The 11,525-nt window shown below is 40.8% G+C and overlaps 1 protein-coding gene across 2 annotated transcripts in view; it reads left to right on the top strand.

Annotated features, from left to right (window-relative positions):
• GRIN3A (glutamate ionotropic receptor NMDA type subunit 3A) overlaps nt 1-11,525 on the top strand; it is a 72,387-nt gene that overhangs the window by 58,460 nt on the left and 2,402 nt on the right. Inside the window, exons 7-9 of one of the 2 annotated variants that reach the window (XM_055790620.1) lie at nt 6,360-6,524; nt 7,286-7,359; nt 7,760-7,843. In XM_055790620.1, the coding sequence (XP_055646595.1) occupies nt 6,360-6,524; nt 7,286-7,359; nt 7,760-7,843 (323 nt within the window). The remainder of the gene's footprint in view (nt 1-6,359; nt 6,525-7,285; nt 7,360-7,759; nt 7,844-11,525) is intronic. The other variant, XM_055790619.1, reaches the window with a different exon arrangement.

The following is an 11,525-nucleotide window of genomic DNA, read 5'->3' on the forward strand; positions in this document are numbered from 1 at the left end:
ATCTTTATGTCAGTTTGTAGCCTTTACTCCTGTACAGCCCAGAAACCTGTTACTTGACTCCCTGCAGTCAGTCACAGTAACATTGAACAGCTTCACTGAAGTGTGGGCAATGTTCAACACAGAAACAAGATAATTTAATTTCTAAGTGGGTAGTTATTCACATGGATTATATACTAAACTAGACACTTTTGATACCTAGAGTAAGGCTTTGTATTTTTCTATGTCTTTTTGATAAATTTGGTCTGTGACACTCTGCACCTGGTTACCAAGATTAATGACCCAAGAATGGGAATATATGTAGGTGAAATATCGATTGGTATAGTCCTTAAATGGGTGAAATATCTATTGTCATTACCTCTTTAGGCTGTACCTGATTCTTATCCACCTGCCATTGCTGCCCACCAAGGTTAATTTTTTCTTTATATTTGTTTTGGGATTCATCTTCCTAGTCATCATTTTTTTCTAATCTTACACTGGGAAATCATACTTCCTGTGGCAGAACTCACTGCTAGCTCTTTCCATCTCTCTATCTGGCAGCACTTTGCTCATTCTAAATTGTATTTCAAAACAGTTGTCTTGGAAAGGCATGATTCACACTCGGGCTGGAAAATTTGCAGTGACTCCTCAAGCTAAGAAACCAAACAAAGATGAGTTTGAAAGTGCAGAGGTCAGTAGGGCTTCACTCCATTGTTTTGTATGAACCTCCTCAGCAAAAGCACTTGCCCAGGCATCTTACTCTGGCCAGCACCCATGGGATCGTTCACAGGGGATGCAGCTAACTGAAACTTGGGATGAATGGCTGCAGTGAATTGCATTTTACCTTCTCTATCACAAGTAATTGCTGGTAGCAGTGGCTGTTCACACTGATTGCTAGTCGCTAGTGATATCACTTGAGCACTCTTCATTTAAAATTATCATACTTTAGTTTCAAAGGAATTTCTTTGTGGTAAATTTGCTAAGTCCCTACTTAGAGCAGGGCATGGTGCAGGAGGGGAGCGGGGCTGGCAGAGTTATATTTGCACAGTGTACACAATCAGTGTCATTCATTTTCAATTTGCACACAAAACAATTAGCCCTTCCTCTACACTACTGATATTCTTACTAAGGCCAGTTCAGCAGGAGCCAGACTCCGAGGCCTTTCCCCTCCAGCACGTTAGCTCCACCCAAGCTCGGGAGAGACTGCAAATTCTTTCTGTGGCATTTTTGGGAACAAAAATACAGTGAATTGGCAGCTTTGCAACTTTCTGCTCATGATAGCAAAACAGCTATGGAAGGAACTAAGGCACTATGACAGCAGGCAGAGTGGATAGCCTGAACAGCCAAGTTGCCTGTCAGTTAGCCGTGGTTTTGACTGTTCAGACCAGGCAGTAATGATCAGGGCAGGGTGTTTCGGAGATTAGCTGGCACACCATGGTTTCTGAAGATGGTATGAAAGAGAAAGGTCCATCCTGGACAACAGAGCCAGGGGAAGCATGTTTTGAGTGTCCTGGAAATAAGTAACAGATTTAGATTCACCTGTCAAAATGAGGGGGGGGGGGGGGGAGTTCACTATTTGAGGAGACAAAGTTGTTATTCCCAATTCACCAGTCTGTGGTATCACAGAAGCAGACATTTCCTCAGCACCTAATTCAGATGACAAGTATTGTTTTTTCCTCCTACTAAAGACAGGGCTTGGAAAATGGCTAAGTTGAAAGAAAAAGACTTACTTTTTCCAGATCCGTGCAAAAGTCCTCACAGCAAGAGGAGAAAGGAACTTGTTTTGCTAATGTAAGACAATGATTTACAGTATCTTAAAATCTGGCATTTGAAACATTAAAGCTACAGTCACCAGTCTTTGCTAAGGATAATCTCCCTGAAAAGGCTAAACTTATATTACTTCAGTGCTACTTCTTTGATAGCAAAGAAAGTCATACAAACATATAATAAATAAATAACAGTGTCTCTGCAGCTACAAGAAATGCCATAATCTGGAAAGAGGCACAGGTTTTAATACTACTTAGTTACCTAAATACAAGCATCAGCATGAATAGGATTTTGCAAACCTACTGAGAAGCCCAAATGAGTTTCAAACCCAGCCCTTCATATCCATTTATCCCTGGTATAGCTGGAAGAAATTCCTTCTTCACAGAGGTGCTGCAAAATTTAACTTTTTGATCTCAGCAAAGCTTTTTTAAATCCTTGTGGGAAAAATGTTATCAAAAAGGATAGCTTATTATTATAGCTTAATACACACATGATATCCCTATTTAGTGTTTGAGTTCAGCAGTGTGTAGCAGCAATACCTGTGCCGTGCTGCCAACCTGCAAAGTATCCACAAAAATCTTCAGAGCCTTCAAATTAGTCAAAGCTGGACCATAGGTGTATTTGATGGCTTATTCACTGTTAGTACAACCAGGGAGAGTAAAGCATTTACAGTCTCTTATAGCAGAAAGTAAAGCATGAAATCCAATAATGAAATCAGAGTGTTGGGTTTTGTCTCTACTTCCCCCTTCAGAAAGAATGCAAATATCGCACTCTGTTGTCTGCATCCCCTTCCTTCTATTCAGAGCCCCCAAAAAATCATATAATGAGAGGAGACAACAAGAAGTGTATAGGTAGCAATTGCAGAAATGGGTTGATAAATCAGGAAAGTCTCTCCAAGGATATCTGAAAAGCACTTCTGTTCTTGTATTTTTGGTTTTCAGAAAATGCCGATTTCCCAATTTGCAAGTGGCAAATAACTTAGAGGCTGTTGCCAGTGTAGTGCTTAGCACCCATTAGCTGTAATCATCACAGGATTGTCTGTGGTTGCTTATTGTTTCGGAATCACAACATGGGCAGAATTGAGTTCCTTCCCCCTAAATTACCTCCTGAATTTAGGATTACAAAGATGAAGCAAGGACTGTATTTTTGTCCTGGGTTAATAGAGAATACACCACACTATGGGCTTTTATGCCTTAAAAAAAGAAAGCGGGGGTGGGGGCGTGGGGGTGGGGGTGGGGAGGGGAGCTGTGTGTGCAGGGAAGAAAAGAAGATACTGCAGTTATAACAGAGAAAGTTATGGATTGGTTTTCCATTACCAGCAAAGACATAACACACACACCTGACCCCAACTGCTTCAGAGAAGAGGAAAGCAGTGATACAGAGAATCCAGTTTATTGCTGTTCCTTCCAAATATATCCTATATATGCACCTACAAATACATACACAAACTACAAAATAAGTAGTAGAGCTTGCTGCTCTGATACTGATCAGCATGAAGCTATGAAACGAGAGATGCTTCTTAGATGGTTCCCTTTGCTATTTAACATTTGTCTCCAGTAATTATGAACAGCTGATAAATTGCCTTTTTACAATGGTATGTAAATGTGCTGATATTGCTACAAATGATCACTCTATACACTGTAAGATACACTGTGCTAATTATTTCTCCCCTACTTTGTTTCCCCACTTGATTTAGTATTGAAAATTTCCCTCCACTGTGCAGTCTTTATCAGGCAGCTCTTTTGAGGCCTTATCTTCTTTATTGCTAGATGAAATATTATTGATGCTTTGTTTTGGCATTTCCTTTCCTAGGTAAAGATGTCTTGTTTGGGACAATTTCAAAAGCTATCCATTACAAGTGAAAAACAGTTCTGAGATGCCAGTGCTGGAATTTCTTTCATCTGTTTCTAGGGAAGGTAGAAAATGATTCTGCAGAGCTGACAGGACAGTGAGCCAGACCATCATCAGCATAAATCAGAGCAGCTTTACTGAAGACAAGGGAGTTATTTTTCATGTAAGGAGCTGGCTAAGTGTTCTCTCTGCAGCAGTACTGGAGTGGCATCAAACACTGACCTCAGCCTGGAGGAGAAATCTCACACATGCAGGAATCCCCACTGCAATTGCCACTGTGTCGTTTTTTAATTATTATTTTGAATGGCTCGAGTTTTATTGTACTCGAAAACCTAGTTCCTATTCTCAGAGCCATATGTATGTTCCCTACCATACAGCAACCTAACACTAGCATATCAGGCCTCCTTACTGATCTCCCCTGCCTTTGGGGACTTCTGCATTAATTCCTAAGTAGCCGCTAAGCAAAAGGACCTCCACCCAGCTGATTCACAGGTTCCTGCTGCTAAGGGAGCTCATGGCAATGCCCACCCATAGACTTGTTACTATGTGTGATGCCAAACAGGAGTAGCATGGTAGCATATATAGATAGGTGTGTTCTTCAGATGACTCAGCAAATCTATTCCTTTTTAATTATTATTCTATTTCTTAGTCAATTTATTCTTATATTTACTGTTAACTCTAAATCTCTAAGGAAGTTTTTGCATACTTGCCTTTGGACATCCTTTTTGGGAAGCAAGCGATTTGTATTAATGCTTCTTGGAGAATTAGCAAAAGCATATTTAACTAGTATGTTCAGCTAGTATGGACAGCAGTCTTTCTGCTTCTTACAGGTACTTATATGTGCTGAATTCAGTGATGGGCCATACCGAGGTCTTGGCTCTAAAGACCTCTGAGAATAAGGTCAGACATGGGGCGTCATTCTGCTTTTATGCAACCTGCGCTAGAAGTAGGGCTTCACTGCTAATTAAAAGAAACAGACCAAGTAACACAGAGCTCCAATCAAAACACTTCATTTTTTGAGCAGTTTACAGCATTATCACCTGTGATTTTTGTGTCACCCTCCTTTCCCCTAACTGGAAGGACAAAGTATGGGACAATAGGTTCTTGCCAAAAAGAAATTCAAATGCTGAGAGGAAAATTTTGCTTTTAGGCTGAACTGATGCACTCTCAGCATCAGAAAACCCTCGTGCCAAGACTTTTGACACCCTGCTACCCAGAATCACTCTATGGTGGTTTCCCACTTTCCTTTCCAGGCTGCAGTAAGTTTCTTTAGAAATTACTTTTACACCCCCATTATACCCTTCAACACCCTCACTTGAAGTGTTTATTCACTGGTTTTAAAATTCTTTTCCCAAAAATTCTGCTCAGTGTGCTTCAGGGCAAGCAGGTTGATCTCAGCAGAGAACCCCCAAAATATGAGTTCATTGTCAGTGCCACATGCAAAAGTTCTCACTCTGCTAGATGTCTGAAGCTCTGTTCTTGTTAAAAATCTGTGATATGCTAGCTCATATTGTGTTTTAAAGAATGGAAACCAAATACGAAAACTTGAAGAGAGAAATACTGCTCACCATCGCCCAACCAAAGTACACAAAGGGACTTTCAAGCCTCCAGCTTCAATGGACTCATCACTAATCAACTCTTTGGCTTAAAATGACTTCATAACAAGATTTTTCAAACATTCTGTGATTTATCTTTCAACTAAATCCAACACAGCTATAGTCATAACAACGCACAAAGCACAATCCCCACCACCACGCACCCAACAAACAACACAGTGAAGGAACACACAGGTCCATTATCCAGGCTGATAGCATATCAGGTATCATCTCCTGATGCACAACCTAGCCAAGAAATTTTCTTCTTTTTTTTCTGACTTGGGGAATAGCATTCTTTAATAGGCAGAAGTAGAACTTGTATTCTTGGTAATACTTCCAAGTAGTCTGTGGGCAGTAACTATTAGCAAAAGATTTTAGTTATTGATAACTCATAACCGAGTTATGGAGGCATGAGAATAAAGGTACTAAGGTTATACACAACATGCAAGCTGGACCCACCCATTGAAGTGCAGGTGTTTGTGGTACAGATTGCTGCTGCACCTGGCGGCTTGGCCTTCAGACATGATTAGTACCAATAAGAGACTCAATTAAAGGCTTCCTGCCTTACACGAAAAGGGTGGGTTGGCAGAGCAAGGTGAGAGTGTTCCTGGTTTTCGTCATTGCAGTCCGGGATCCTAACAAATGCAGTTTCAGTCCTGTTAATGTAGGGAGTAGAGAGGTGCCATGTTTGTGCTGCTACTTCAAAACATTTTCTCCATGACCCTTCAACAAGGGTAAAGCACAAAAAGGGGAAGTTAATGATCAAATCCCAGAAAATACAAAAAAGACCCAGAAAAAGTGGTCTTAGCTCACTGCTGATGAAGGACTTGCTCAACAGTTCATTGACTGTATTCTGTCCAGCAGTATTTGCTTTTACAAATGCAAAGACACCACAAATACTGGATTCTTGTATATGTTCAACACTTAATCTCATTAGAGAAACAACACAAGGAAAAAAAATCCCTGATCGTTGTCTGATTCTCATTCCCAACACAGGTCCTTTGTCTGACTGAACGCTGAGCTTTCTGCAGCACAGAAAGGCTTTGTCATAAACCATATCCAGACTATTCCACAGTATTTCACCACATTCCAAATGAGAAAACAGAAGCATCTGTTAAAATAACACTAACAGCCTACTTCGTCAACTTCCCCTTTTGATTTTTTTCACAGACACTGCAAATGGGCATCAAGCATTTTTCTGGGCTCTTTGTGATGTTGTGCATTGGGTTCGGTTTGTCCATTCTCACTACCATTGGGGAACACATTGTGTACAGACTGGTCCTACCACGAATCAAGAAGAAATCCAAGATGAAGTACTGGCTCCATACAAGTCAGGTACGTATTCTGAAAGAACCCTGTGAAAGTCATGTGGCTGATTATGAAAGCCTGGACAAGAATAAGGTATAAAGGTTGTAAGAGCACTGATGATTGGCATTTGAGGTGTGACAGCAGCTTCTGGAATTTGAAGAGGCTTACTTAATGATGGAATGAGAAGCACAGAGGAAGCGGTTCAAATATTCACAACTGCAAAACCTACAGAAGGGACCTTTCCATTTGCATTTGAACCTTACAACTCTTTTGGACACCAGAAGCAACAATATTGTTGCCCTGAACCAGCTAACCAGAATGCTTTATGTCACTGCACAGGTCCCCAAGCTTTTGATGCATGCAGGAAGTGCTGGGTAACCTCCTTCATTATTCTAGGGAAAATAACGGAAGAAAATTGCTGTGTTTGCTGTAAAGAAAGAGGTTACTTTGCAGCAAAAGACACAAAAAGGGTTCTAGGCTTTAAAGCAACACAACAAAAGAGATCTTTTAGAAAGTAAGGAAGTTTACCAAGATCCACTTTTTTTCTGAGGAATTTCAACACCAAGGATTGTTTGCAAGCTATTCATCAACCTTTCAGATTGCCCTTCCTTAGGAAAACACACGAAAATAAATCTGTTGTAATGACAAAGCACAGACATTCCTTGTATCCTTGAGTGTGCAAAATAATTTATGCTCAAGTCCATCACACAAAACCCAAATCATTTACCTATTTATGAAGCTATTCTTAATCTTCCTTTTACTAATTTATTTTCTCCTTTTCCATCCAGAGATTACATCGTGCTCTTAACAGTTCATTTATTGAAGACAAACACCAGTCTAAGACAAAACGAGTAGAAAAGAGGTAGGAAGTTTTGCATGCCTTAAAGCACAAACTACAAAAATTACTTTGAAATTAAATGTTCTGTCTGGATATCTACTTATGAGTTCTATTGCACCCCAAAAATAATAGGAAACAAGACAGAATAGACATGGGAGGGAGGCAGAAATTAATTCATTGTTTCAAATAGAAAGTATTAAATTTTATATCTTTTTATTTCATGATTTTGCATACAGCTAATAAAAGCACCCCCATTCTAAATAATGGCTTTGCAGTTAAGTCCACTGTCCTTGTTTTCAGGTAATTAATTACTCACATACTAAAGCACTGGCAGATAACTAGGGCCCTGTGAGACAGCTTCAGAGTCAATGAGAGATCAGGAAGTATGTATGTTAGAAACTTTTTCAGCTTTCTTATTTTTCAGAATGAGAAATAAGAACGCTGAGAAGAGGAAAATGCAGTCCTTTCAGAAACCTCTGTCTCAAACAACTCCTGTTGGAGAAAAAAAGTAGGTAACCTTGCCTTGCTTTCACAGCCTGTCTTCTGAAGACCATCTTATCTAGAGCTACCGGGAACACAAGGCATTTTATTAAAACTCTGTATTTGCTCAGTAGCTCAAAATTATTAGTGCACTTTTTAAGGACACAGGCAGCAGTATTGCTTTTCTACACATACATTTCGGCCACAGACTATGTGTGTCTGAGTCTTCCAGGCTGTTGCTAAATACGTGGCATGACTGAAACCCACAGGTGTAAATGTATGTTGTGTTTAGTTTGTTATTCCTGCACTAATGACAGCAAATGTAAGAAGTAAGCACCCATAAGCTTTGATTTAAAGAACGAAGCCAAAATTTCTTAGTGACTAAGTATCCTTTATTGGCAGCCCTGGATGCACGGGGGATCCTTCCGCCTAACGTGCATGTTTAAGGTTGCTAATCATTCCATATTTATACAATGAAATAATGATTATTCAACTAATATCCATATTCATTATCTAATCCCACCTACCCTCGCTTCATATGTTAATTAGCTTATCAGTCCTTCACGCTTGCGCAAATTCTTCCAAGAATTGTGGGCAGGGGTCTCCGAGATGTGGGCAGTGGTCTCTAAGAGGAAGGCCGTAGGTCTTCCTCATGGTGTACTTTTCACCTCTTGCTCATTATGTGATGGTCTTACACATTTGCAGTGTTCTTATCAGTCTGAGGTAATTTATGCCCTTGCGGGCTTTCTGCTTTTCTTGCTTAATTGTTTCTTTTACCCTTATCTGTCCTCTCCTACTGGAGTGTTGTGCTAAAGTTTTAACATAGGTCAGCAGATAGGCAGATGCCTAAACAAAGGATAACAGAACAGACACCAAAGCTAGAAGAGTAACATATGGCGGTACATGATATCTACTATTGTTACAGTGGTTAACAAACATTATAATGGTTATTCTTTAATTCTATTCTAAAGTTAGTTCACACTACAACAGCTTCTAGAATGCATATATACAAAGAGGTATATAAAAGTGCATGCAGTTGCTTTCCTCTGGTCATTCTTTCACCTTCTTGCCCCCAGAAAACCCATACTGCGGCACCGGCTTGCACCCAGCAGCTCCTCACTTACGATCTTTGAACAGGAGTACCAGGAGCTGACCGGTGCAAAACATTTCCTCCTCCTACACCCTCCTCACTAGGTGGTAGCATTTACGCTCCCACAACCTGAGACAGTAACGTAGCTGCAGGAAGAGTCTTCCAGAAGAGGGGGCACTCTGTATCTTTGGTGATACAAAAAGCACCAGCTGTATTATGTGCCAGATACTGAGCAGTGCAAAACTTCTGTAACACAAGGAGATGACCATAAGCCCCACAGAGAATGGCTTAGAAAAAGAATCACACAAATATTCTTTTAACATTGAGAGTGAAGATGTGCTGCTGCCCAAAAACTTCTGCCTACACAGCATCCAGCCCATGTGTGTGTGCACGCACAGCCACCCACCATACTTGCTCTTCTCCTGGTCTGAGCTGCTGTTTGGACAGAATTATATTGAATTTAACTCAAGACACCTAGCAGCATGGTGCCCAGCTTGTCATGAACACTGATGTGGCAAGGTACAACCCATGGCTCTAAAATCAATTGTACTACTACACTTTCTTTTACTCCTGCTGGGGACTGTGGAATTATTAAAAGCACTAAGATATATAAAAGAGGTGGAAAGAATTTGTATTATGCTACTGCTGCTTTCCTCACAGAAGAAAATCCATGTTTTTTCAGGCCATGACTTTCCAAAAACTTGGAGCTGCTCAGCACCAGTAGCCAAATTGTAAAAGGTTTTATTTATTTGATGAAACTGAACTGTTAATTGTGGACTCTGGCCTTTGTTAAAACCACCTGCCCAAATCCCCACACAAAAGCACTACTGCCAGCAGCAGCTATGTCAGTTACTAACACTTTATCAAAAAACTGTGTTTTGATTTGCGAGAGGAAGGAAAAATGTATCGAAAATTATGGATTAATTATATGAAATTCAGAAATATTTACAAAACAAAGGGCTGCAGCTTCTCTGAGACATGCACTTCTGCTCCAAAACAAGTTGGTAACACTGGCTGCCCAGGACCATGGGGACCATGGGCTCCGGAGAACTACACAGCAGGGAGACATCTTCAGGTACCACAGCCCTTTGCCTGTAGGTCTGCTCTTTGCTAGGTGGCCTTTCTTTCTCTAGACTGCTGTCTGTGTGGAAATGCACTGTGGTGGCCACCTGCTCTTGGCCCTGGGAATGCTTTGCCAGGTGCCACTTGCCCAAGCTAATTCTATTCCCTGTCTGCAACGTGGTTAAGAGGTGCGTGTTTTCATCTCTTCCAGGGATTAACATAATTGTATCACAAAACACACATCCAGTTTAGCACAAGACTTGAGAGTCTTCCTGTCTTTTATTTTGAAATATGAGAAATTGGCTGATCTACACAAAAATTAAAAACAGTACACACACCTCCCCACTGGGGTTCCCTGTGCCCTCTGCAGCATGACCCAGGCTGGAGCTGGCATTCCTGTCTAAAGCCTCCCTTTCTCCCTCTCTGCCATCTCATTTTTTTGAGAACACTCCTGATCACCACCTTCTCTAAAGATATTTCCACTTTCCAACTCCCCTCTCTGCAGGAAGGTGAGAAAAGTATCTACTCCCATCTCCAGACTCCTCCTGAAACCAACTGTTTTCAGCTATCCCAATCCTGAAATGTTAATTATCTTCCTTAGCCTGCCAGTTAGTAGGTCACGCTAATAGGCATTTTGTCCAAGGATACCCACAGAAGACCTCTATGATGGAGCAGTTTTAAGAGCAACTACTTCAGAGTTTCAACCTCAGATTATTTATAATTATCGTGAAAGTACACAGACCTAGCCAAAAGGTAAAGCAGGTAGGAAAGCCAGGCTCCTCTCCTACAACAAACTCCGCTTCCCTACGTTCCAGTTTGAGAACAGAGTCCACAGGTGCTTCTGTATTTGGGAAGAAACCCTGGGAAACGCCTTGATTTTGGAGGGCTGCAGAGTGAAGTTCCTAAGACAGAAAATATTCTTAGGAATCAAAATATTTTAAACTGATTTTTCCACAGGAAAACACAGAAGCATTTGAAGAAGTTCCCAAATGGGAACTTATCCCACAACACAAAAACTCCAAATATGTTTTCTCAGGAGGTTCCTGTCCGTACCTGCAAGGTTTGGATACACCACATCATCACGTCCGTCCCCCAAAGTGCAAGCAAGTCAACACGACTTACATGACCAAATGGCACACTTTCCCCTTCAGCTCTCCACGCCAACTCAAGGCAGCCTCTTTCCCCCTCCACAGAAGCAAATGCCCAAGCTAGTAGAGAGTACTAACACAGAAAGGACTAACACTGTAATAAACTTAGGACATTGCAACCACAAAAGCTTTCAGAAAACTTTGGTGGAGGACTCACATTTTCCTGAGCTGGAGTTGAGAGGACTGTAAGTTTGTAACTAATCAAAAAAATGTTATGGGGGAAGATGAATTTTAGAATTCTGTTGTAGTCTCTGCTATGGTTTAATCACAAAAAATTGACCATTTACGTTCTCAAGAAAAATAATTCCAAGGGTAAAGGAATAAGATTTCTATGTAGTTTGTAACAGCAGAGCATGTTTTTCGAGTAGGATGACTCCAGAGGAGGGTTGCCTACACACACCTGATTTCGT

This window comes from Falco peregrinus, chromosome Z, assembly GCF_023634155.1.
Source record: "Falco peregrinus isolate bFalPer1 chromosome Z, bFalPer1.pri, whole genome shotgun sequence".
Classification (NCBI taxonomy): domain Eukaryota; kingdom Metazoa; phylum Chordata; class Aves; order Falconiformes; family Falconidae; genus Falco; species Falco peregrinus.